Here is a 27,278-nt window from a genome sequence, read left to right as displayed (position 1 = left end):
TTATGCAGTTTAAGTTTATTAAAATTTTGACATGCGTCCAATTGTACTTAAATCTTATGCTAAATTATGCTGAAATGATTTGAACTTAAATTAAGCAGCTATAATGCACCATGCCTCTTCTCAGAAAGAAACACCAGAGGCAAACTGGGCAGAGTGAGTGAGTGGAAGGCAGTACTATGAATCTCCCGCCCTCTCCTCTCTCCTTACTGTTCATCTGCTTAGTGGTCCCACTTGGTGTTTTCCCTGGGGGAGGGGGAAAAGGAGGAGGGGAGGGCAGAGTGGGTCACAACCTCAATGAAGATACGCTCATAACCTGAACAGACTTTGTGCTTTGTGCTTTAAAAAAAGAGGGAAATGAAATCAGATAGACCACTTGCAAGCAAATAGTTGTAACATCCTTTTTTTTTTATTAAGGAATTTCACTGATCTTGTTGTAACAGTGTGCGCTGGCATCGGCATTCTCTTGGCATACACCGTTCAGTTACAAGGCTTTTTATCAGAACAAAATAAAAATTAAAAATTAAATCAGATGGGAGTTATGTTTCCAATAATTTCATTAACCCAGCGTGAAGAAAAGGTCTGGCCAAACAGGCTGGCAGGTTTCCATAGCAACAGTGGAAGTGTGCTTAGGAAAATATAAAAATCCTAAAACGATTCCATTTGAAAGGGATAATATGTCAAAGAGGAAATTTCGGCATCAAATACATACTGTAGCTTTATCAATAAGGTGCTTGTTAACCTCAAGTGATAACAGGGAAAAAAAAAGAAGTGGGTAACTGTGGCAGACAACCTTTATAATAGCAGTTACCAATCAAATGAGCAGTTGCACCCAAGTACTAACAATGATTACAACCATACATTTTCAAACTGAGAACTGGTTTCAGTAGCAGAAAATAATTACAATGAATTTTTTTTCCAATATAACAATTCACTCTTATGATTAACACTCTAAGGTCCAAGGTCAATCTCAGACCCAACAAAAGAAAAAACAACTGAAGAAGATGAAGGACTTGCTATTGTGGTTAACGGTGGTGAGAAACTGCATGTGTGCCAGTTGTGGCCGTTGAGAAGAAGGCATGGGCACTGACCGGCTTGTGAAGAGGGTGAACTAAAGTAAGGCCTAATGAAGCTTTCACATGGGGGCATTTCAGGGGGAAAAGCTCTGAGACCCTTTCTTTTCCATCTTTCTCTGACGCTCATGTTCGGTAGCATGTACAACAGGGGCGTCCAGTCTTATCCCAAAAGGGCCGGTGTGGGTGCAGGTTTTTCTTTTAGCCCAACACCAAGACACCTGATTCAACTAATCGTGGTCTTCAATAAAGACCTTGATGAGTAGAATCGGGGGTGTTAGTGCTGGGTTAAAGCAAAAACCTGCGCCCACACTGGCTCATTTCAGGTAAGACTGGACTCCCCTGATGTAGGGCATCTGTACTTAAACGCTCTAGACTCTATCTGAGGGGGTATCCTTGCCAAAAAATGTGTTTTTAATGTTCCAGATCTAGAATGCGCAGTCGTCGTTCCAGTACATGCTTCAATATTGCTCCTAAATATGGTTGAATGTGCCCCTAAATTGTACGTTAACGTGTTTCTAACTGTCACTAATGAAGGGGGGGGGGGGGGGAAGCACAGCACTACCTCAAGAGTAAGACACATTTTTATGAAGATGCCATCTGTACATGCTACTCACAGCCAGGAGAACTTTAAAGGTCTTCAGTGTTTTTTTCACATTGTCTACTTTTAGCACAACAGATTACTGGGTACGCAGAAGCATGAAGTAAAAAAAAAAAAAAAAGTTGTTCAGAACTATTGCCACAACTTCTCTGCAGAAGTATGGTGGTTTTGTAAAAATGCGTTTTAATCTTCAACTGTTACTTGTACCCATGTGACCATTGTGGCTAGCCACTATCAATGCTATAAGTAGGACTTATTTACCTCAAAGGAAAAAGAGCAGAAGGTTAGGACCCAAGTATTTTTCAAAAAGAAGATTAGTCATTAATCAAATCAAAAGTGTAACTAAGTTATTTGGGGAAGTTTTCTTAGAGCATGTTATTGTCTCTGATGAAGGCCATACATCTCTGGAGACAAGGTTACTCAATAAAAAGCTCTGAACTCATACATTACAAGCTCAAACTGGCTCATGATTGGAAGACTTACATTAAATGATTATGTTGATTTTTCTTATGCATTTATCGAGAAAAGCATTTAAACAGAAGTACTTCTTAAATTGTTAAAATGTGGGGTAATTTCTTTTCACTTACAACTTTGGTACATAAATGCAAATAAAACTTATTTAGGTTTTTGTCCATGAAATAAAGTAGATTATGATTAAATTATATATTCAAAATATGAAAATTGACAACATATGTCAGAGACACATTTTTACATAGTGGGATCTTGGGTGCCAAATATAAGACACAAGCTTTCATGCAAGTGTTCAGAGTTTCACAAATTTTCTGCTCATACATGCTGCCAGTATTTTCATGAATTTTTAAATGTTCTTTTTGTTAATGTCTTTTGGTCTCAATGCTTGAGAAAATAAATGCTGAAAGTCAAAATACAAAAACAATAAAATGCATAGAAAGAGATATGGAAAAAAAATTCAAGTTTTCAATAATTTTTCTTTTAAACAAAAATAACTGGTAATCAGGCTGGATATTAAGCCAATTGTTTTCTTTTTTCAATTTGTAATGGCCTTATTTTAAATGAATATTGGTCGACATTGACATTATTTGTTGTCGTATGTCGTATTCTTCTAAAACAAGTCAAATCCCAATATGAATGAGCAACCTGACGTTTCAGTGCTTCCCTACCCACTAATTAATTTTTTAAAAATTGTGGAAAAGCAGCAGCGACTCAGCGTGTAAATCAACAATAATAATGGTTCCCAAAACCGTTAGTTGCTCTACGTGTCCCTGGAAGTGCATTTTCAGACCAGGTCTTAGGCTTATTTCTTTCATTTGCAAGTCAAGTCAAACAGTTCATCACATTCTTTAGCGCCAAACCATGTTCTTCAAAATACAAATGACACATCATAGTGATCAGTTCTCCCTGCGTGAGGTGTTGTCATGCATCTCTCAACAACATGTAAAACCTCTTTAACTGGCAAATATTGGAGTGGGGAAAATGGTAATTATTCATATTTAAAATATTTAAGGGAAAATATTTCAGTATTAGTCCATGTAATATGTCCGTAAATTACACTTTCCTAAATGTCAGAATTATTCACTGGACATAAAATGTTTAATCTGTAATGAACAGTGACATTGGTCCATAACTCTAAACTTTAGTTTGGGCTTTTTCCTCATACACAGATGCATTTTCTTTTTGCAGCTGGCTATTCCCATGTCGTGCTTCGAAACCATTACTGATGCTTGGGTCTCTCCATAGCAAACTGCCACCAGTAATGCCACCAAGACAACAGGCCAACAGAACAACAAAGTGCACTAAAGTAAGTGTGATCTTTTACTTTTCAAAAACAAACAAAACACTGCATCTAGTTTGTGACTGAGAACTCATAGGCTTGGAATTACAATGGCATTCCTTGTTCCATTGCCAAAATAAAAGTAGGTTCATGAAACAGGGTTTACCCCCATTAACACTGCCTAACACCTTGTGGTCTATAAGCAGAAAAAAACAAATTTCCCAAGAGTTTCATGGTTAATCTTATTCTTAAACCGCAAAAGTCAATCGGATTATCTGTGCTACCAGAAAGCTTAAACTTGGACAAGCGAACTAGACAATTCAAGTAAAAAAGCATGTGTGCTAAACACAACACTGAGATTCAAAAACAGCCAAACAAGCGACAGGTTTCAGTCACAACCGACAAAATGAAGAATGAACTAGCTTCCAAATCACAAACTCCTTGGGCTTGCAAGGAGGGGATATCAGTTTTGTTCAACAGCAGTTCAGCTCCCGGGCCAAGATTTTACAATAAGCACTACCTGACAATCAGAAATACTCTAATAATCTCTTTAACTCTTGCTTCAATCCCAATTACTAACAATTTTTACTTTCAACTGCCATAATTTTCCCAAATGATTCTGTTGCAATTAGGCAAAATTTGTCATTGGGGGGGATACAGTAACTGACAGAGGAAATCAAATGAGATGTTATGGCCAGGTTTTAGTCAGAGGTTTTCAGCACTGTGGTGGGCCTACTTGAGCATGTCCCTTTAATTGGATGGTTACCTATAAACCCAGCTGCTACAGACAGAGCGAGAGGAGGAGGAGCCTGCAGGAGCTACTGAATTCTATAAGCCAAGCCGCTGTCACTCAGGTACCGGGCCAATCAGACACCTCCGTCGTCCGTCTTCTGCACTAGATGTCCATCTCGAACTGTGCGTCCTCACCTTGAAAGAAACAAGCAAAAATAATATGTTTTTAAAAGCAACTCGCTGACTCCTGCTCTTTGGCCCAACACAGAACGCCACCACTGTCAGTGTGAACAGGCACTGTTAAATTACTGAATGGTCAAAGCCATAAGCAACAATGGCTTCCCAATTTCATTATGGTTTCTATGTAATCTGTGCTTTCTGTTCTCTAAACTCTATTAACTTTGAATAAGCTTTAACCAGTTATTATCAACATTTAGCACTTTTTTCCAGAATGACTAACACAGCTCACATTTTTTTTTACACACAATCCATTTATACAGCTGGAAAACAATAACCTGCTCAAGGGTACAAACGTACTGCCCCAGCTCAGATTTGAACCTGCAGCATCTGCATCACAGGCCCAGTTCCCTAACACTTATACCACACAGATACTGCAGAGTTAGCTGCACTGTTGGCTTGCTGCCTGTGCTGCAGACTGCTCTGGTGAGCCCTGTGGGGAAAACTGTGTTTCTGTGCTCAATCTGTGTTCCTTTCTGAGGGTTTTTAACCGTGGCATCCACAGAGAGAAAGTTTCACTGCCAGGCCACCAGGGGGGGGTGCAAGAGTACAAATTCAGCCCACACTCTGACAGCACTAACAGGGCCTGTTTACATGTTACAGTGCATGAACGGAAAGAAGTGTGCCTTTCTCTCAGCTCTACGGGCAATAAACTGGCTAAATCAGGCATGTTATATTTCCAGATTATTTAGGAAATACTGAATTTTCAGACCCTGGATGTCTCCAAGGGCCACTAAGGCACTGATAGAGAAGAACCACACACCCCTACGCAACTCTCACACAGGAACAGGGTTCGGCTGCAAAGCCAGTGTCACAAAGAGGGCATCAGGAAATGACCCTGGCACCGCCCAACCTGCCACACACTGTCCCTTTAATATACAACTACCGCACACTGTCCTTTCAACATACAACCACCGCACACTGTCCCTTTAATACTGTACACTGTCCCTTTAACGCACAACAACCACACACTGCCCCTTTCAAAACACAATATATAAGGCTGGGTGTGGTTCGAAACAGTCTGACATTTAAAAATGCCTGTAAAGCAATAACAGCCTTACTGAAAATAAAATTTCCTTGTTTGTTTGTCATACTGCCTGCTGTCGTATACTGGTATTTCCAGCTGCTTTCTATAAAGTATTATCTAATCTAACATACGTAACAGGCCGTTCCTCACTTCCTGATACCGTTAATATGCAGGTAGTAAAAACTGACAGAGCTGAAAGCTGTCAGCTGACAGAGATTAGAATGTTTGGACATGCACGTTCCAAAGGTTATGAGACTGATTCAGGTCAACAGTGTCCTGCTACGAGCTATATGGCAGCTATAGCGCCAATAAAAGGGAAACATCACTAAACTCCAAAAATCTGAATGTGGTACAGCCTGTCGCACTCTCAGAACAACTTGTGTGATCTCCTTTTCCTAAGTCAAAGCTGGACCTTTCTGGATATCCTACTCGGCATGCCCTGCACAATTTACCATCTACAATGACTGATGATAATGATTCAGAGTCAATCAAAGCATTCTACCCATTAACTACCCTTAAGGCATTAACTGCCCTTAAGAATGCTTTGGGACCATCTAAAGCTGTTAAAATTCCTATGAAGTCATAATCTGAAATTCGGTAGGAGGTCAGGTGCACAGGAGGAGGTTCAGGAGGTAACTGACAGCAGGGCAGCACCTGCAGTGTGCAGCTCTTAAACCCCTGCATTCTGTGGAGTAGGTGCAGGACTTAAGAGCGCATGAGCATTGAGATGTCTTCTTTTTCTTTTTATGCAGCAGGACCTCTCTGATCCAAGACTATTTTCTCCCTTGGGAGACCATGAAGTTAAACCTTAACCTTAACCTTGAACCTGGTACTTTGTGCCAAATACCACAGCGCGTCCTGGAAGAAGAAATTTAAGCAGTTCTGTCCCAACTCTTAGGTCACCATCCCATTCGCCCTGCAACGGCCAAACGCACTGGACAGGATAAGCAGAGAGACTACCTGAGGCATCAGCGACAGCAGTAATAAGGAGACAGACGTGCTAATCCGAAAGGTGCACTCACCACTAAACGCTGACATCAAGTAATGACAACCATTAATACGGGTTTCTCCCCCCATTGCCAAAGAGAGCGGGAACCCGCTTGGGTGTCCACGCCATGGTAGGGGCTCAGGGACTTACCCCCACCGTGCTTGCCATCGTGGTTATTCATTTTGTTGGCTTCGTTCTTCCTGTTCTCCATGATGATGTTTTGGCTGGTCACCCCGGGGATGACGGGCAGGTGGGCGGGGGGAGTCTGGGCGATGGGGGAGTTGCGCCGGTCCAGCAGGAACTTGCGGTCGTAGATAATGCGGGTGCCTGCGAGGGAAACGCACCTTTTCAGCACTTATCCCTGCAAGTTTTAATGCAATGGGCCCCCATGTGTGCGAAACAGTATTCCTGTGAGCTTTAATGCAATGGTCCCATGAGTGTGACGCAGACAGATTTTTAACAACAAGAACAAAGACGTAGATCTTATGTAGATCTTCCTTTTTTTGAGAGGGGGGTGGGGGTGGGGGTGGGGGCGGCAAACAGGACATTTTCTTTAGGATATTTCTTGCGTGGGACACTGAGAGTACCACTCAATAAAACATGATAACATTGGGGGAGGGACCATCTGATGTTTTCCTAAAATTGAGGGGCGTGTCCCCCTTGCCTGTGGGACTGTGGGAGGAAACCAGAGTACCCAGAGGAACGCGGACACGGGGAAAACACGCAAACACTACACAGAAACGTCCCTGCCGGAATTGGAACCAGGGCACCACCATGCCGCCCAATGAGATTAATTGCCTTTTTTTTGTTGTTGTTGTTGTTTTTTTTTAAGTTGAACGCGTTAATCATTACAAATTAATCGCACTAGTTAACGCCACAACGTCAACAGGCCTAATTTTACGGCAAAGAATCAAAACAGCGACCGGCTAAAGACTTGTGGATAGTGCACACTTAAAAATGGAATACTGAGTCATGAAATTACCTTATTTGGAACATACATCCTACCCGGAAATATACATGTCCGTAGATTCTATTTTTCATAGAATTTTGGGTCATAATTCACTCCCTAGTTCAAATGAACTTTCTAACTCGGCATGGCAGCTCGAAAAACCTTGCAACTACGACTACAAAACTATAAATCCACAATTTATATTATTTTCACGGGTATACAATAAAATATCTTTGTTTATTATGGCTGTGATATTGTTTTTATTCTCGTATGAAATTTTGAAACGCTCGGTGCATCAGAATAACTAGCTAGGAAACGGATTGGTTTAAAAGGATGTGGCTAAGTATTCACTCTTGAACAATATGTAAATCAACAAAACCCATTTTATTTTCAGTATAAAGTCTTCCAACGATGGCCATGCAATGTCACGCTGCCCACATTGCAAAATACCAATATTATTTTCAGAGCGTGGTGCTTATCGAGAGTTTAATCACCACACCACGGAACTGCAATAAAACTGGAAGTGCTGTTCCACAGCTCTGCAAATATAAATATTTGTTCCAGTTGTCTGTAGCTCAGTGGTGGTGTGATATAAACCTGGGGTTTAAACTCCGGTTAAGCACACCCTTAGTGTTTTCCATAGCTTAAAACAAGCCAACAACGTTCATCTTGCAACCGAGAAGAGGGCCACAATCAAAATATGCTTTTTTACACACGTTCATACGATGACGATCATAAGCAGGACTATTTAGAGGTATCACTAAATGTTATTCGTTGTGAACTTGAAATTGTATTGTTACAGTGTAGCGATGAAGCCATCACGTCATTTCAATAAACTGCACTGCAGCAGAACCTATGACAGTCGACTACGTACATGCACGGGGGCGGTGCAAAGAATGGCTTTTGTTTTGAACACTTTATTTGTGGCGTTTAGCACAGGCCCCAACCTAAGTTGCTGCCACGCACAAATTAAACAACGTATGTGACCAATTGCTTCAGGACGTTGTTACCTCCGGGAGTAGTTGAGAATAAAGTGCCTCCAGGTGTGGTACAGTAATCGTGAGGTAGCTGCGTTGTGTCGTTGATCAGCACCGTCCTGGTCGGGATGGCCCGGCTTTCACTGAACTGACGACTGGTCGACATTTCTCTCGATGCAGTTATCAATCAAATTCAACCTAATGTATATCCCGAGGAAAGATGGAAACCCGAGCCTTTTCCCTCTTTCTTATTTCTGCCCCCCTACGCTTTCTTCTCACTCCGCTTGTCCTCCCAGCCGTCCGCACGGTCCCCTCCCTCCACCAGACAGGACGCACAACACAACCACAAAGGAAATGACATCACGTGTGAAATGTCGTTCCCGTATATATGTCTATGGTCGTTCCCGTTCAGAGCTCTTTCTTCTGTCATATTTCCACTGCTGTTTAACGTCCGACTGCGCATTGCTGCCACCTAGCAATGCGGGGGTTTCAAGTTTGTTATGGGAAGTGTTTTGATTTTGATTAGAGCCAGTGACCCTGAAATTAAAATACATATAAAAGCAGTTATAAATATGACTGTTAGATCTGTACTCTAACTACTGCAACATACAGTTCTAATTAACATGCACCCCACCCTCTCTGAACAAGCATCTTTAGCAAAAGTGAATTGGTTAAAGGGTGAGGGGTATGCATCAGGACAGTGGGAAGGTAGAGGGTTACCAAAAATACCAGGAGCACTAAAGAGGTATATGGCATGTATAAAGTGTCTGGGTGCTTTTCTTGGGAATACAGATTTACTAAAGAAAAAACTGTGAGGGAGTTGTGAAGATGAGTGCCAGAGTGTCTTGGTGGACTTGGGTCTTGCCCCAGTTATCCTACAGAAGAAGGCTTTTGGTCCTAAACAACCTGACTGCCTCTATGTTGTGGCATCATTTTGCTGTTCTGGAACCACCTGGTATGCTGGTCCGAGAAGTGCAGAACAAGCTGGTGGACACTCTCTGGTTGGGGCACCATTGGACCAGGGCTGCAGTGCAGTTTTTAACAATCTCTGAAGGGGGTCAAGGGCTGATTGGTTTACCGGGCCATATTCTAACTTCCTCCTGCAGACAATACAGCATATGCTACAGCACCACACACACACACACACACACACACACACACACACACACACACTGGAGCCAGTTTTATTCAGTCTCTTACATTTTCAGAGGTTTTTCCACAGAGCTTATGTGGATTTATCTCTCACCATCCCCAGTTCTTCAATACACGCCATAGTTCCTGTGCTATACACTCAGAGCATTATTTCCATTCTCATGTAGGTGGCAGCAACGCACCAGCCTGGCGGAGTCTCATAATCAAAAAGTAAAAGAAGAAAAGAAGACACGCCTTCTTTAAGTGGTGGAGAATTGCGCGTACTTAGTGCGAATTTTACGGTACTTCATTGACACATAGCTCTTAAAATCCGGTTGCACTGTTCTTTGAGGCATTGCACAAATTACCACAATAAAAATGAGTTTCACAACTGAAGAGAGAGGAAACCCCAACACGTCGAATTACAGAGTATTTTTCAGTAAGTCCAGTTTTATTTTCTGCACAACCGCGGTTGTGAGTTAACGATATAGTTATCACTGAGCAGGCTGACGTTGGATACATTTCTTTCCGAAGGCGATTCATTCGGGCCGCTTCCTTCCACGTGTGTTGTTAACTAGCTAACCTTCGCTCCGGACCTAATCTTGTAGCTGGATTAGATACACATCCTCGCACATATCAAACGCAGAGTTTTAAGGCTTGTTTGCAGGGACAGCCAGTTTACTCGATTAGGCTAAACGTATGGCTAGCTTTGAATTAATAAACGAGCACGTCTGTAAGCTAGCCAGACATCAGCAAGTTACATTCGCAAAATAATATTGACAAATCCAACCAGATAGCTTGCTGGCTAGGTTGAAAGAGTAATTTAATCGGGGTGGTTGAACTATAGGTTATTAGCTAACTAATCTCAATGTAATTACGCTACAACATGCCAAGGAGAACAAGATAGCCAGTGTAAAAGATTATCAGAATTTACGGACTTGTCCAGTCATATCTCAGAATGTAGCTATGCCAAGCATAAACTACATTAAAGTAAACAACAAAATTGAGTTTGCAACTTGAATCTATTTACGAATAACCTCCCTTGTTTTAGGATACTATGGCTGACCAATCTCCATAATCCGCGCTACTAGTTTTATAATAGAAACCCAAGACAAACTAAATGACGCAATCTGGCCAGCAGCAATGAGGCCAAAGGCATTACATAGCAGGTCTGGGTACACGTCAACACGTATAATTCAGGCAAAAAGTACTGAACTGTCAACTGGCTTCTTACAACTAACGAATCGTTGTTGAAACTCGTATCTATTTTAATTTAAACTCAGGAATAAATCAATCCTGGGTTCAGTAGAGGTGTGGTCGGTTGGAAAGTACCTATAATTAAAGTGTGCACTAGATATGAGAAATGTGCGTGAGAGAATGCATGATTGCAAATGGAAACAATAGAAGGCTGGCACGGATTCAATCAGGGTGGAATGACTTTTGGTTTTGTTTGTGTTGCGGGTTGGATTGACTGACGTACTGCAAATAAATTTTATTCTCTAATTATGCAGAAAATGCTGAAGGAAAATACATTTCTCCATTCCATGATATACCGATGTATGCAGATGAAGCACAGGTAAAATTTCCAACTGTGTGACACAAAGCAGCATTTGAACAGGAATCATTGGTGTATGTAGGAATAATTTCTTAATTTATTTGTACGTTGCTTTTTACGTATAAATGGCTGAACTGTAATCTTAAATACACTAGCAAGCAGCCATTACCTGGGCCCAAGCACCTCATTGTGTTACTGCAAAGCCATGATGTATTAATCTGTCTGATGGTTTTTAATTTGTGTTAATGGATGCATTTATCTCATTAGTCCAATATGTGGGCTTTATAGCAATTGGATGCCCCTTTGCCCAGTTGTCATTTGACAATGGATGCAGAAATCTGTGAGAGAACATTTAACTTATCAGTTTAGTAGCTTTCTACATGTAAGTTAAAACCAGTTGTGCAGATAATATCAAAATGTGACAGAAAATTGGGTCCATATTTCCTGATTTAAAACCTTTTTTTACATTCTGAAGAATACGTTCATTTTAGAGTTAACAAAGCTAATTCCAATGTAAAAGCAGTAGTTTATTTGTACAGAGCTATTTGAATAGTTTGTTATGTTTTACTGCATGCTGTACAGCCCATTGATTCATTTGCATGAAATATGGTTTATGATTATTTTTTTACCCTTCAGAATATCTTCCATATGGTTGTTGAAGTACCAAGATGGACAAATGCAAAGATGGAGGTATGGTATATTTGTGTAAAGTTATCCATATGAAATCCCAAAATCTCAGGGAAATGCTCATGTAGATTTATATAATAAATAATATGCTAGCTATAGACACACAATAAAATCTGGGACTTACTAGTATCAGCAACCATATCTTATGTTTGCCTTACCAATATTGGCCAATAAGATTTCAGCTGATATGATTAGAAAACAATACGTGCAGTAGAGAAGCAAAATTAGATCTAATAATAGTAATCTGAACCTTTTATTTATTCTGAATATTAATTTTCTAATTTGTCATTTTAAATTCTGTTGATACAATCTTATGTCTCCATTTTATATTTTAAAATACTACTGCCAAGTTTTTTTTAGTAGAGCACAGGATTTTATTGTTTGTAAATTTTCTTTGGCCAGGTGTTTGGCCAATGCATTTTCTGTGTCAATTCTCCTCTTAGACCTGGTCCTTTCAGAGAAGAAAGATGTGTATTATTTGAATTTTTTGATCTTTATTTTTACAGATTGCCACAAAAGACCCCCTAAACCCACTGAAGCAAGATGTGAAAAAGGGCAAATTGCGTTACGTAGCCAATGTTTTTCCACACAAAGGTTACATCTGGAACTACGGAGCAATTCCTCAGGTTAGTCATCGGTTTTTATGTTGAATTTCTTTTGAAGCAATTTTAATGTTAAACTGCAGTCATATGTGCTTTAACAGTAAACCATGGGGTCATTTTTTTGGTCATTTTCAAAGAAATGCTGAGATCTGGTGTAAAAGTGGCAGCCAATAGTATTTGGAGAACACTCTGAAGGTTTCAGCAAGCACCATTAACAGACCAATCAGATTAACTGATGTTTTCAGCATAGAATTGCAGGTGGGCTGCAGAAATGTTTATCGTGTTGGGCGGTAATCTTTTTTTTTAAAGACAAATTAAATATCTTGCAGCAGTGCTACACTTATAAAAATAGGGCTAAAACGGGTGGACTCAAATGAAACACTAATGCCACGTTTAAACTTTGTGATTGAATTTGAGCATGGTCAGTTGTTTAACTGTCCTCTGTCATTCTTTAGGGGTGCATAGTGTAAACCATGTCCACAGGAAGATAACATCTTTCAGGGGGCTACTGTTGCACCTGGTTGCTCAGAAACCTATTATTCTTTTTGACATTAAAGCCATGTCACATGTCTTCCCCTCAGCTGATGTTTTACGTGGAATAATTCCTTTTATGAGGGTCACAGCTGATCACTAATAGTGTAAATAGTCAGGTGATTGTGACAGTCCAATGCCTACAGTGCCCTCACAGGGATTTAGATGGTAATGCAAGTGGAAATGATTTTGGCTCACACGCCCAAGGTGAACTGGTGTCCCTGCTTATGGGACTAACTGTGATGTAACGTTCTGGCCTTTTTGACAGAGTGCCCTTGAAGCATTCACTCTGTGATTTAGGAAAGGCTGTGGTTTTAATGGCTGTTTTTCCTCCCACAGACCTGGGAGGACCCCGGGCACAAAGATGGAGACACTGGTTGCTGCGGCGACAACGATCCCATTGACGTGTGTGAGATCGGCACAAAGGTATCACGCATTTACCCTGCTATGTAATGCCAAACCGCAAGGTGCTCTGTGGCACTCCTGATTTTAACATTTTGTATCTACCTGTTAAGAACTGCTCAGAACACTGTTAGCTGGAATAATAAAAATAAGTGTGGACACTTACTGTAGACCTCATTTAAATATTTGAAATGCATGTTAGTGCTGTGATTTTCCTGTTTGTTCTATTACACATTCATCCCAAAAATCTTTTTTGGTGAATCACTTACATTTTTATGCCATTAAATGACCGGGTTTTGGTCAGTCCTTTTATTGCAAATTCAGTCAATGTAGGAAATGAAGTTAAATTCATTTAATCAATTGTAAAAAAATCTCTACAGAATATTATGGCTATTCCTCAGTTCATTTTGAATACCATTCACTTCATTTCCTGAAGTGACTGAACTGAAATGTAATTGATGCCTAACCTTGCGAAACAAATCCTTCTCAACCTGGCTGCTGTTACCATAGTTTCCATAGTAACCGATGTAATGACATGGAGCTTTTGTAATTGTTCGCTGAAAAATGACTTTTTGTCATATGTAGCAGAGGTATAATTGAACAACTTGGGTTTTTTTTTTTTTTTTTGGTTTTGTTTTGTTTTGTGCTTGTAACCTGGAGGTGTGTTCACGTGGAGAAGTCATTAAGGTAAAGGTACTGGGAGTTCTGGCCATGATCGACGAGGGTGAAACCGACTGGAAAGTCATCGCTATCAACATCGAAGATCCTGAGGCGAAGGAGTATAACAGTACGACTCCATTTTGGCTGAAATTATGTGACGCGGGTGGTGTCGAGTGGAGGTGAAGTCTAACATCCTCTTGTGCGATTCTTCTTCGTTTCCATCTCAGATATTGGGGACGTCAGAAGGCTGAAGCCAGGTTACCTGGAAGCCACAGTTGACTGGTTTAGAAGGTACAAAGTACCGGACGGAAAACCTGAAAACCAATTTGCCTTCAACGGAGAGTTCAAAGACAAGGTATTAAATTCACCGAAATATTAGTTTATGCTTTTTTTTCCCGGTCAAAGCTATGCAGTGTTAGACCTTTTTTTTAACAAAATTGTCAGAATAACGGAACACAGACCTATAATTGGAATGCAATACTTGAAATTTTAAATAGTTTTGAAAAAGATTCAGTTAATGTTTTACTTCCCAAAAAGTGTCGGAGTTGCTGGAAATACTGCAGAACCTCAGAGATATGAACCTCAGAGCTAAGGAATTGAGGGGCATTATCAATCAGTCCATTATCCTTATCAACTCAAGCTCATTATCACTCACCACGTTTACATAACGATCCTTGTTCTGGTTAGGGCCATATTCCAACTATGCCATTTACAAGCGTCGTAAAAGGAACATGCCCCCGCCAAGGCGTAACTTGGCAGGATGGCATACCTGCCATCCCAATAACTCTGCCTTATTCCTGTATACGTTGTTAGCTGAATATTCAGTTTATTTCCTTTGGTCAGTGCTATTGGCCATGTCCTGGTAATTCATCCATATGCATGAAGTCTTAAAAAATAACTGGGTGTGAATCACTCGAATTGTTTTGTTTCTTTGCTTTAAACTTAGGGTTGTCGAAGTTAACTTGTGCAATTAATTTTTAATGATTAACCCAAACTTTTAAAAATGCAATAAATCACATTTTTATTTTGACTATGTCAGTCCACATAACTTCAGATTGAAAATGCAGACCTATGACCACATTTCCCATTTACCATCCTATCTCTAACCATTGTAATTAAAATTGCAATTAAAATGAAATGCTTGAGTTAACACATTAACGTTGACAGCCCTGCAAATGCATTGGTTTTTTTGGAAGAAAGTGCTTACATGGGCTGTATCGTGACCAGAATACTTGAGTTTTCTAACTTAGAAATAATAATGTACTGGTATATTTGGTCACTGTTGCACTGAGCAATAAACTGAAATCCGTTTATTTTCAGTCTGCCCATTGAAAGTAAACTGGAACTTTAATTAATTGAAAGGATTGACTCACATTAATAGTTTAATCTTTGTTCATTTGGGATTGAGTCTTTGGTTTCCTCAGACTCTGGATCTGCTGGCCTAGTTCATCAGAGGAGCTGCATGTTTATGTTTTCTTTCCCTTCCCCCTTGCAGGACTTTGCCATTGAAACCATCAAGACCACCCATGGCTTTTGGAAAGCCCTCGTATCCAAACAGACCAATGCTGGAGGGCTGAACTGGTGAGGGAGTGTGGACCAACCCACTTAATTTACATTTACAAACTGTTTAAGAAATTGAAGCCAGGGAGTTCTTGTGTCCTGGTAATATACTTCTCCTAAGTGGGTGTGGATGTGGATGTGTGTGTGTGTGTGTGTGTGTGTGTTCAAAATTTAGGAGAAGGGGATGGGGAGAATCCACTGAAACACATTTTAGTTGATTGACGTGGGGGTGGGAGAGGCTTTCGCGACTGAGGGCAGCTTATTTTTATTTTTTCAGCAAAAACACCTGCATCTCGGGGGGAGACAGTCCGCACTTCTGCTCGGAAGGGGATGCCAAGGCAGTTGTTGGGGCAGTGAGTACTCCGCTCTTATTTCGAACTTGTTTACATGTTGTTGAAGAACAGGTTTAATGAACGGCTAATCTGCGGCGTGTACTTACCTGCTTCAATACAAAGTGCCGTGACTCGTGGTTTCTTTTTTTTCTAAGCTGTTGTTTGCACTGAACCCCTGATTTGTGATTAGTGCTTGGGGTGGATATCTTGTGCCCCTCTCTTGCCTCGTTCTTGCAGGAATAACTAATAACGTACAATTCGTAAATTCCTTTTCTCATATTTGTAGACATGTCCTTGTGGAAATGAAGAGCCCATTCCTTGCACAGGTGTGTAACAAACATTTTACTTGACACAGCCATTTAGCTGGCAAACCCAGAGTTTTAAAAGGATAGTTTGAACATCTAGCCCTATTTTCAACTCTATTGTGTACCTTCAGCGAACAGAATCCCACAGCAATCTATAATTGCAATTTTGAGCCGTTTCATTATGTTGAAATAAAATTATTGTACGGCCAAGTATCACTCCTCTAAACTAAGCAGCTTCTACCGAGAATTATGGCCAGCAAACTGGCTGGACTGATGTGGAAATGTTCCCTTTCGGTCAGCAGCCTCATGGATGAGTCATGAATGGGGCTAGATGTCAAAAATGGCAAACTATCCCTTTAAACATAAAATCGCTGTAATCTGTGAGCTCCTGACTGTGAGCTTTAAAGTATTTGAATGATTCCAAAGTTGAATGGCATTCAACCTTTTTTTTGGTATTGAAAATTTTAGGGTATTGTTGTTTGGTCAGGGGACTCCTTAGAAAAACAGATTTCTATCTCAGTGGGATTTGCCTGTATGAATAAGAAAGAAAATTTTCTTTAAATGGCAGAAAGATTTGACATTTTTATGTTTGTTGTGATTTGTATGGTGTTTTTAGTGATAATACCTGCTCCAAAAAGGCTGAATTTTTTTTTATTCTTGTCATTTTTATTTGCAGTTGACAAATGGTTCTATTGTGGGAAGAACTAATCTTGAGAAGAGTACCTCCAAGGTGGACCAGGATTTGAGGCACCTGTTTAGAACACGTACTTGAAACCCCCGGAAAACAATAGAACTCAGAAATCACTATGGGGTGTGTTTGCGAAAAAAAAACAGAACAAAAACTAGAACAAAATGATAGGTAGGAATCATTGCATGGCAAATTAATTTAAATGTATGTGCCATTGAACTTGTGTAATAGGCAGCTGAGCTACAAGTAGGCAGTGGTCTTAAATGGCTGCTTTAATAAAATAATTTCTGTTTATGAGAGTTTGAGTCGCATCAATTCAGATTTGTCCATGATTCCCCAAACCTTTTACAGTGAATTACAAAGCAGTGGGAGACGTGTACTTGAGCACAGCAGCACAGTCATATACATTCAAGAACACAGGGACTTTCAAAAGCGCAGTCGAGACGCACACACACACCAGCACAGTTACACACATAGACAAGCACAGTCGCACATGAGCACTTTTGACTCCAGCTGTTCCAATGTGCTTCTGTAAGTAAAAAGGTACTTAGGGTCATGTGTACTAGAGAAAAAAAAACCTGACAGAATAAACCTTTTGCTGTACTCTGTAGGCAAATTGTACTAGTTTAACAAGGGTAAAGTAGTTGTTGGAGTGGGCTGAGGGATTCATGGTCAGCCCCTCTGAAAATAACTTGCATTCCAAAAACACCTTACACTTGTGATTTTTCATGCCTATTAGTTCAGTGTTCAATATATTTATTGAATATTCATTTTTCAATAAATATATTTACAAATATATTTATATATAAATATAATTATATTTATCTTAAGGTTCACATGTGTGCTCGGTGTTTATCACTACAGTAATGCTTATGGCATGTACTGCTGCTGTACGCACAAGTGTGAAGCTGACCCTTAGAAGCCACAAAGAAAAACTGCTTTCAGTAACCAGCATGGTGGAAAATTCCAAATAAAAAACTATTTATGCACTCTTATTCTGATTTGTCTTATTACTGAACCAGATTTATTCAAATCAGGGCATATGATTCTATTTCAGTGCATTATAAGGCCTTTGGAGAATCTTTCCTTCAGTTAAATACCAGCAACACTTCTTTTGTGTGTGTGTGAAGAGCTGCTAACTCAATAAATTTGTTAAGTATATTCAGTGCATGTGAATCCACACACTTGGTAAAGTTGAATGGGGAGCAAGATGTGTGTACTTATGGAGCTTACCACTGTATATGACATGTATTGCAAAACTGATGAGTCATTGATCCAAGTTTGTTAGTGCAATTATATTGTGATATATTGTGATTATATGATAATGTATATGGGTGGGTATGGTTCTATTATTCAAAAAAGAAAGAAACCAGGCTTGAAGAAAATGAATTCGTACTTTTATTTTGAAGTTCCCGCCCTTGGCGGAACTTCTTGGCGGAAGTCGTTCCCTTTCGTGGCTTGTTGTGGTTAGCTCACAGAACTCTATCTGTGGGTTAGCTTCACGCTCGCGTCAGGTCTTGAACAAAACATCTGACTTTCGACCATTGGGAGAAATACTGACACGCCGAGGTAAGAACATGCAGTCTGTTTACATGTTAGAAATTGCCATGGCATTTTTCAAAGACTGGTATTAGTTCTACTGACAGGCCTGAATCGTAATATAGCGTTAGGGAACGAATCGAGTACGATAGACAGTCTGTCAGATGGTTGCATACGGCTCGTCTTATTTACACAGCTAGTTAGCTAGCAAACGTTAGTCTTCTCCGCATTTACTTTATGTGCTAGCTGGCTATGTACGCTGCCTTATACAGCCGTTAATCTGATCCCCAAACGAAAATAATGAGACAGCAACGCTAACGTTACCTTCTTTACTAACGTTAGCTAGCATACTTGGTAGTCTTAGATAACTCACAGTACTTGTTCAGTTGGTAACGTTAGTCAGAACTAGGAGCCTACCATTTACTAGCTAGCGAGATTAATTTAAAGAAGACATTCCATTAGATCAGGGCGGTCTCTGTGCTAACCAAGCTAACAGGACGCGATGGCTAAGTATAGCTTGCCAGCTAACATAGTAAACCTGAGAATGAATACTCGCATGCCTTTCGGGTCACTGTCATGCTACTCCACGCTGTAAGCGACAGGCAGAAGTGTGGCTTGCATAGTATCGCGTGTCATCTCTTAGCTGTCAGCTCCAACTTAAAATAGACATTGCCAAAATTTCTACGCGGGTTAGCCTTAACGTTAGGTAACGATAGAGAAATCATTCGGATAAATCATCTATGCGAACAGAGCCAACATTTGTGAAAATGTTACCTTAATTTTGAGGTTACTTTTAAGTTTTTCCTGCGCTTCTGGCTACGCAAAGAATGTGGATCACTTCATTAAAACATGCGGTCTGGAAGAAGCACAAGTCAACCTGGGTCAGATTCTGAGCCGAGCATCCATTTCGGTAGGTCGGCTGTGAGCGCAGTTATTGTTGGCTTGAGCAAAATGCGGAGAAAAGTAGTTGCATTAAGCCTAAATTGCGCTATGCGTCTGCCGCTCGTCTGACAAGTGTCTTGGGAGGACTCAGATAATTTCATGAACGCTTATTAAGTCTTGTATTTCCCCGCTATTTTCTTGTATTGGTTGTATTGCAATAATTTGCGTGCTCTAACTTGGTGAACATACAGGTGTCCTGACAGAAAAAGTAAAGTGCTTTCGCTGAATAGGTAATACGTAGCAACAGTCCATCATTCTACACACACCATTTCGCTGATATGAAAGCACCAACCAACGAATGTGAAATGCAAACGAACTGTTTGATTATTCTTTATAAGCTATTTGCATTTAGCTTGTGTCCTTGGATTTGTTACTCGGTTTTATTAAAAAGTCTATGAAAAAATCATTTGTTTCAGGTAGCAACAGAAATGTCATTTATATTTGACTGGATCTACAGAGGATTTAGCAGCGTGCTTCAGTTTTTAGGTAAAGTATGATGTTATTACGCATGTCATGCATAGTAGTTTGATTTTAATGCTACTGAGTCATTCTGTTCCAACTCAATCAAAATGGATAGTTTTGCTGGTGGCTGGGCCCAGGTTTGTTGAGTTGGCACAATGAATTTGGCATCAAAAGATATTCATAACTCCACATACAGCTGGTCACCCTGGCCCCTGGGGTATTGTCCTGTTTTTTTTGTTTTGTTTTTTTGTTAACCTGCTGGAGTTAAATCTATTATCTATTAAATCTTTATTAAACGTTATACTATTCAGTTGTGAGCTGTGTAGTGAACTGTTATACCTGCACTATAAAAAGTGTAAGAATGATTACCCTATTACCCCATTTGATGTAGCACTGAAGTGTGTAATAACTAGTGTCATATGTGCTCAGCCCAGTAAGTGCAGTGGATTTTGTACAGAAATCTGTCTCAAGGTTGTGTTGCCTTTTTTAAGATCCCACTTCTCTTTCCAGGTTTATACAGAAAATCAGGGAAGCTTGTGTTCCTGGGGTTGGATAATGCTGGAAAAACAACACTACTGCACATGCTTAAAGATGATAGACTTGGACAACATGTCCCAACATTACATCCAAGTAAGAAATATTATATTCACATGCAAAAAGTAGCAATGGTTTAAGAACCGTTTTTCTGTGGTGTATGAAGTGGAAAGATTGGGAGTGTGCTGCTGGTTCATACGGGTTATGCAAAGCTTTAACATGGTACATATAGTGTCACAAAATGGAAATGGGATAGTAAAATGTATGTCATTGTGGTGGAGATGTGGAAAGAATTGAGGCCATTTTAATAAAACAAATATTTTGCTATGTAGCAACTGACACGTAGTCTGGTGACAGGTATTGGAACACAAGGGACTGTTGTGCAACAAGAACAACTTTATTTATACAGGGCGTTTAATGCAGTGAATTAAAAAGCCAAAGGGATGGGCAAATATAAGCATTGATATTCACAAGCCACGTGATCCCTGCCATGTTATTTCCTTCAGTCTGTTCCCCTTTCTGCTTTCTATCTGTATGAATAAAGCAAAACATTTGCAAATAGGGCAGACTGTCCAGTTCTCCTATAAAAACAAAAGACGTTTATATAGGTAAAAGTGACCAAAGGAACGCAAATTATACAGTGCTGAAAATATAACAACGTGCGTTTTTAAGAGATATAAAACTTTAGACATTTCTAATAAACTTAGTTAAGACACTGGGGCTCTATTGACCATATTTATTTTTCCTTTGTTGTACTGTTTTATTAGTGAAGAATCTGATATGTGCTCTGTGTCATAGATATGGACCAGACTGTTTTAATACAGTGCCACATACAGTGTCCGTCATATTGACTGTAGGATGTAAGATTGCGTTGACATATGCGTGAACATTTCCAAACCATCTCTGTATTTTAACTTTGCAGCGTCTGAAGAGTTGACAATCGCTGGAATGACATTCACTACTTTTGACCTTGGTGGTCATGCGCAAGGTAAAGATCAATCATCAAAAATGTATTTTTCTTTAGGATTATTTTCAGTCAGTTTGTCACACATCACTTCACAGTGTACATTTTCCGGACAAAAACAGAAAAAATCCTCTTGGGTCAATAAGGAAATAACAATGGAAAATGATTCCTTTGCCCTTAATAGGTGTTCGAGTTAAACTCCCAGAAAACTGGATGACAAATGGATGTAAAAGGAGACCAACGTTTTAAAGAATCAGTTTCATTACAAACCCAGGAAATAAGTATATCATCCAGGGATTTTATGTACACTACGTTTAGAGAAATTTCTCTAGTTATTAAATGTTCACTTTGGTTATTAAGATACCAAAGTGTGTTTAATGCTGATAAAGTGGCTTTAGACAGTACTGTATTGCCCTCTTGGTGTTGGAGAATGGAACTTCAGGTTAGAAAAGAAGTCAGGAAAAACTCATGGGCCTAACATTGCAGTATTGTTAAGAAAACCGTGTTAAAGTAAATGAGGAACTCAAATGATATCAGAAGTGAAGGTTCCATGGCTGCTTTGCATGGTTGCACATGGTTGCATGGTGTGACATCAGCTATGCTGATCTCCTTAATCACCATGAAACCCGTCAGAATACATCTTGCCACCAAATACCCGAAATAATGCAGTTTGTTGTGTTGAATACTCAAAACCCAACGTCTTAATTTTATGTGAAAGTATTTTGGTACCATTTCAAATAGCTTCTACTCCTCAAAATCCTATTTTGACTTGACTTGTTGCTATACTGTTTATTACATTATTACATACTTTTTAAATGTATTTATAAATATGCTGCATAGTTTAGACAAGTGGGAAAACCTTCAATAGCTAGGCCTAATTGCTTTATCTACTAAATATTACATAAATCAACCCTGCTGACATTTCTCAAGTAAAATATTTACTTGAGAACCTATGTACCTATGTATTCTGTTATAGTGTAATAATTGTATTAAACGGTGGTGATTGTAAAGATGGAGACAGACAAACAGATTCATTGCAAAGGGCAAGTTCACTCTCCAGAGAGAAGATGCAGATTCCAAGCCACACCATTTCCTGTGGCTTGGATTTTCAGTCATTATGGGGAATAAGTCCTTATGCGCATAATGCATTTGATTGAATTGGGATGAACTTAAAAGTCCTTAAGTGGCTCTTTGCCCTTAAAGTGCAGTTGATGTATATTATCTGATCCCCCATGCACACAGTATGTGTTTGCTGATCGCTGCAGTCTTTTGCACAGGGCAGTAGTTATATTTAGTTTGCGTGTGTTATATATAGTTTACACAGCCTTTCCGGTACTTTGGGTTGAATTTCACTTGAGAAGGACTCGTTGCTGAGAGAAAGCAAAGCCGTGCACAGAACCTGGCTGATGACTCTCTTCTGTGCTGACATCACGGTTCGATAAATCAAGGAAATCCAAATAGTTTAAAATACGCATACAGTGATTAATTTACTCAGAATGACTGCATGATCTTAGTCAATGTCATTTCTTTTCAAGTTTGCGTAAGCCTTGATTGAATGTCGTTGAGATCCAGTCAGTGTCGCTGGTAAATAAAGAAAATCACAAACCAGCCGCGGGAATATTTACTCAATATACATATACATATAGATATAGATATGAATTAAAATATATAGATATGAACCTCTTATTCAGTTAGCCTAATTTTAAATGGCAGGCATCGTTTTCCATAAAACCCACACAGACTTGTGTTGTAAATGGTGTGTGGTATATGACTCAGAATCTGAGCGTTTGATTTGGATTTACTTTGGTTTTCTGCTGTTTAACCCAAAGGCTATATAGCATTCTGTTTAGGATGTTAAAGTAGTCTGTACTTTTCAGCGTACGTGTTGCTGTGAGCTGAGTTCATGTGGAATTTTTCCGTGGAGGGGAGATGGTACCGGTGACAGTAGGTTACTCGCGGTGACCAGGCCGGAAGAACAGAACCCAACCTGGTGCTGAGCGTTAAGAACCGCCATTAAGGACCAACACTGTGCTGTTTTCTGTTACAGCAAGAAGGGTTTGGAAGAATTACCTTCCCGCTATAAACGGAATCGTTTTTCTGGTGGACTGTGCAGATCATGAACGTCTTGCTGAATCTAAAGTTGAACTTGATGTAAGCTCTGCTTGGCTGTACTTCTTTCAACATTACCATTTCTTACCATAAATTTGTTTTACAAATAACCGCTTAGCTCAAGCTACAAGAACACAGGCGAGTTTCATGTTTAAGAAGTTCACATAGAAGCTGAATTGAAGTTCAAATGAAATCACTTCCACTTACTGAAGTTTCATGCAATAAGTGAAGTGGCAGAATATGATTTTGTTTAAGCCAAAGATTTTAATCACGCCAAATAATTAAACCAGTTGTTTATATTTCCAGGTTTGTAGAGACTTTTACAATGGGTTTATATTCTGCCATCAGCATTTATTTGTTTGTAAATGTAGATGCACGGCGTTCGTGTGTTGGTATTAATGTAAATTGTGGCCTCTGAAAAGGCATTGCTAACAGATGAGACGATCTCCACTGTGCCCATCCTCATTCTGGGGAATAAAATCGACCGACCTGAAGCCGTCAGCGAGGACGGACTGAGAGTCATGTTTGGCCTGCATGGACACACCACTGGAAAGGTGAGTTCTTATTACGTCAAAATGTCTATTGCCAGAATTGCGAGTCTTTATATCAGCCAAAAACCAACATAAAAATGTGAACCCTGCCACTAGATGTAAGAGAGTAAAGAAATTTTATAAGTTAAATCTTGAATTTAAAAAATACACCAAGAAAAATATGTTACTATCACTCTCAAAGGATATCTATGGTGCATGACATGCAAGTGTTTTCACATAGTGGGACTAAATGTAAATATGAACGACTAATACAGAATGTGATATAGACCTGTACGTACACGTTTAGTACCCTGTTGTATCACAGCCATAATGGGGCTGCTCTTCTGTTGCACAAATACATTTCAGATAAATTAAAAATGTAAATTGTAATTTCAGTTCTTACAGTGCCAACATTGTCTGATTACATCTTTTTTTTTATTTTTTATTTGGCAATAAGCAATCAAAATATTTGAAAGGAAGCTTTGTATATTTTACAAACTGTGCATGTCGATTGGAGTTAGTTTTGACACTCACGTGGGCTGGTGTGGTTTCCCTGTGGATGAATCCGACGATACCTGTCGACAATACCTCGGTATACAGGTGTATTTCCTCCAGACATTGACCCTGTGTGCCCCCCCCCCCCCCCCCCCCCCCAGGGGAACGTGTCGCTGAAGGATGTGAATTTGCGGCCCATGGAGGTGTTCATGTGCAGTGTACTGAAGAGGCAGGGCTACGGGGAGGGCTTCCGGTGGCTCTCGCAGTACATCGACTGACGGCAGCAAAATAATAATAATAATAATAATAACAATAATCACTGGACGCTGTATGGCAAGAACTCAGACGGCTCCTTTTTTCCTACAGAGCTTGTACTTGAAAGCGAAAAGGACTAACTCCTCATCGAAAAAGCTGTGAAGTGTATTTATCTGGCTTCGAGTGAAGTGATTGATTGTCGCGGCCATAAATGTTTTGGTTCGAGTTCCGAAAAATACTCCCTGCAGTTTTCATAGGTGCCCCAACGTTGGTGTGATTTAACTTGTTTTATACCGAAAAAACTTGTGGGGGAAAAAAAATTTATAAATAAGCAGACTGAGAGGCTTCAACATCAGTGAGCCATCTGAAAAAAGTGTAACAATAAAGTAGCCACAGCTATTTTGAAAATAAGTGTGTCTTTAAGATATAAAACACATATAATAGGTCACACTGTTAACCTTACATAGCAATCCCCAAGATTTATGTCTGACCAATTTGCCTTTTTGGATATAAATGTGCCAATAAACACCAGGTTATCTGCAGTTTGAAGTCGCTGAAAAAGCAATCGCAGCACATTTGGCTAGTGTAATCTAAGTGTTTTAATGTCAGTCATTAACATTTTTTGCTAATGCCTGCCGTTTGGTTAATGATATCCATAGCAAGGAATGTAGAGGATTGATATTTTACTTTGCATTGAAGTTCATATATTTTTATTAAATTACAAAAAAAACTTGCATAACAATGGGACGTGTCATATCAGTCGAAGATTTAACAGTATTGCAACCTTTAAGATTTGTTTTGAAAGGACAACATAAAACATCAAAGCAAAATATAATCAGAAGCTTTTCTTTCCCTGCACTAGAATTGCCTGTTACATAGCTGGTCAAAGATGCACATTTGGATCTTTTTTTCTACATTTTTTCCAAACCTTCTCCAATAATGTGTCATTTTTGATTTTGTGGTGCATTTCATTACACCAAAGTGTTAAATGATGGATATATTGCTTATCCAATGACAAGTAATCATGCACTGACGTGAAATAATTAAAAATAATAAAAAAATAAAAAAGAAATCACAGCAATAAAGAGCAAGTAAGGAGAAGAGTGGAGAGTAATAGTAGAGAAGGTCTCTGGGTATGCTGACTCATTTATGATAACGCCACAGTAACAGCTGAAAATATGGTTTGGGTTTCTCAGTAGGCCAATGTAGGCAAACGTAACACTCTTGCCCTGTGCTTGTGGGCAGTGTATGAAAAGCACTGACCCTCAACTTGAAAAGGTCTTCACCTTCTTTTTTATTACAATTAGATTTTGTTTTTGTTTGAAATACTGTTAAGCTAGTATTTGTTTCCTCTGTCAGCGAGAATGAGGTGAATTTTACACTACTGATGCTTTGTGGCCAACACTAGTCACTATTCGCTATTTATTTTATTTAAACTACAGTTGTGTATTTACAACATGTTTGCTTTTAGCTGTGAAATGCATTTCCAAAAAATAATAGAATGCTAAAGGGAGTAACGAAACATTTTATATTTGTAAGGATTTGTGGGTATGGGGTGGAGCAATATTGTATACGTACTGTACATGAAATTGTAGATACTGAAGTCTACACTGTAAACAGCCTGAGTTCTCAGTTAAATTATTAATCCGTGCCAGTCTTATAATAATGCAAGGAGTATTTTTTGACTATCCGCTGTGTGCAACAGCTAGGGTATGAGAATACTCATGTAGCGGCATGGATTTCAGAAATCTTTATTTAAAACAACTATCATGCAGCGGTAAAACTGCATGCATGTCTGTAGATAATGTAAAATGGACAGACCAGATATTTATTGCAGCTTATGTATGGAACTTGAAGGAATTCATATTTATGATTACAAATATTACATTTTAAAGGTACTGCTGTGTATATTCCAGAACATCCCACTCTGACACAGATATATAGCTTTGCCCTTTTGTTGCTATGGCTCATATTGAATGTTTTTGTATGCAGTTATTGTGTTACAATGGTCATGTTCAGTGTGGGAATTCTAAAGAGCACAGCCCTTGCGTGTCAGCTTCATAAAACCACATTTCTGTCACCTGTGTACAATGTGTGCTTGTATCATATGAGAGTGTTGTGGGAAAAATAAATCTGTACAAACTTTATTAGTGTCTTTATTCCTTCGTTATCACAGTGAAGCTCCCTGCATTAAACGAATGAGCGCTACATCTTGTTTTATTTTATCAGTGCATGTTCATCAATGTGGAATATTATGAAAGAATCTTATGTCAAAACTAATTAACCAGTGCCGAAAGTAATTTCAATCATAAATCAAGTCATATGATATTTCTGCCAACATTTTGTAATCACAGACATAATTTGTTTACATTCATCTTAAACACAGACATTTGTGCATTCAGTTCTTGCGTTTGTATTCATGTGAATCTTGATTCATGAGTGTTCTTTTTTCCGCACAGACTATTGGCATCCTTGTTGCGCATTCTTCCCTACTGTCCTTTATTAAAGTTTGAAGTCTGTGGTCTTTTCATTTCCCACATTTAGTACAATAAGATTAAATTAAGAGCTTATTGGTAGCTAAAAGGACAGCTCCATTATATCTTCAAAAGATCACGAGACCCTACACACCTACCATACCTCTCCGTTCTACTTCCTCTGGGCATC

General features: G+C 39.3%; 3 protein-coding genes across 4 annotated transcripts; 2 read left to right on the top strand and 1 right to left on the bottom strand.

Annotated features, from left to right (window-relative positions):
- Window positions 1-384: 384 nt before the first annotated feature.
- Window positions 385-8,685, bottom strand: eif4ebp2 (eukaryotic translation initiation factor 4E binding protein 2). Its single transcript, XM_035400494.1, has 3 exons — window positions 8,365-8,685; window positions 6,556-6,732; window positions 385-4,348 (listed from the first exon to the last, which is right to left on the bottom strand). Exons 1-3 carry the CDS (start codon window positions 8,495-8,497, stop codon window positions 4,317-4,319), a joined length of 342 nt encoding a protein of 113 aa, XP_035256385.1. The 5' UTR covers window positions 8,498-8,685; the 3' UTR covers window positions 385-4,316.
- Window positions 8,686-9,705: 1,020 nt separating this feature from the next.
- On the top strand, window positions 9,706-17,083 carry ppa1b (inorganic pyrophosphatase 1b). Its single transcript, XM_035400481.1, has 11 exons — window positions 9,706-9,901; window positions 10,974-11,038; window positions 11,654-11,707; window positions 12,211-12,330; window positions 13,177-13,263; window positions 13,900-14,026; window positions 14,127-14,254; window positions 15,395-15,480; window positions 15,737-15,812; window positions 16,078-16,117; window positions 16,773-17,083. The coding sequence occupies exons 1-11, from the start codon at window positions 9,841-9,843 to the stop codon at window positions 16,802-16,804; spliced, it is 876 nt and encodes a 291-aa protein (XP_035256372.1). The 5' UTR covers window positions 9,706-9,840; the 3' UTR covers window positions 16,805-17,083.
- Window positions 17,084-18,201: 1,118 nt separating this feature from the next.
- sar1ab (secretion associated, Ras related GTPase 1Ab) lies at window positions 18,202-26,761 on the top strand. Of its 2 annotated transcripts, none has more exons than XM_035400488.1 (7): window positions 18,202-18,353; window positions 19,682-19,751; window positions 20,238-20,357; window positions 21,184-21,249; window positions 23,273-23,376; window positions 23,757-23,888; window positions 24,521-26,761. In XM_035400488.1, exons 2-7 carry the CDS (start codon window positions 19,694-19,696, stop codon window positions 24,635-24,637), a joined length of 597 nt encoding a protein of 198 aa, XP_035256379.1. In that variant the 5' UTR covers window positions 18,202-18,353; window positions 19,682-19,693; the 3' UTR covers window positions 24,638-26,761. The 2 variants fall into 2 exon arrangements, with proteins under 2 accessions (XP_035256379.1, XP_035256380.1); XM_035400489.1 differs by lacking the exon at window positions 18,202-18,353 and adding an exon at window positions 18,383-19,233.
- Window positions 26,762-27,278: the final 517 nt, after the last annotated feature.

The sequence above is a fragment of the Anguilla anguilla genome, chromosome 18 (genome assembly GCF_013347855.1).
Source record: "Anguilla anguilla isolate fAngAng1 chromosome 18, fAngAng1.pri, whole genome shotgun sequence".
Classification (NCBI taxonomy): domain Eukaryota; kingdom Metazoa; phylum Chordata; class Actinopteri; order Anguilliformes; family Anguillidae; genus Anguilla; species Anguilla anguilla.
The sequence above is the reverse complement of the archived record's forward strand: the minus strand, read 5'-3'. Positions and strand labels throughout refer to the sequence as shown.

Bases quoted from the DNA above. Each gene is read 5' to 3' on its own strand.
- eif4ebp2 (XM_035400494.1), bottom strand. From the start codon at position 8,497: ATGTCGACCAGTCGTCAGTTCAGTGAAAGCCGGGCCATCCCGACCAGG. The intron at 6,733-8,364 runs GTAACAACGTCC...TTTCCCTCGCAG, and splicing joins ATTCTCAACTACTCCCGGAG to GCACCCGCATTATCTACGAC. The intron at 4,349-6,555 runs GTAAGTCCCTGA...GTTTCTTTCAAG, and splicing joins CGATGGCAAGCACGGTGGGG to GTGAGGACGCACAGTTCGAG.
- ppa1b (XM_035400481.1), top strand. From the start codon at position 9,841: ATGAGTTTCACAACTGAAGAGAGAGGAAACCCCAACACGTCGAATTAC. The intron at 11,708-12,210 runs GTATGGTATATT...TTATTTTTACAG, and splicing joins GGACAAATGCAAAGATGGAG to ATTGCCACAAAAGACCCCCT. The intron at 13,264-13,899 runs GTATCACGCATT...TGTAACCTGGAG, and splicing joins TGTGTGAGATCGGCACAAAG to GTGTGTTCACGTGGAGAAGT.
- sar1ab (XM_035400488.1), top strand. From the start codon at position 19,694: ATGTCATTTATATTTGACTGGATCTACAGAGGATTTAGCAGCGTGCTT. The intron at 19,752-20,237 runs GTAAAGTATGAT...TTCTCTTTCCAG, and splicing joins CAGCGTGCTTCAGTTTTTAG to GTTTATACAGAAAATCAGGG. The intron at 21,250-23,272 runs GTAAAGATCAAT...TTTCTGTTACAG, and splicing joins CCTTGGTGGTCATGCGCAAG to CAAGAAGGGTTTGGAAGAAT.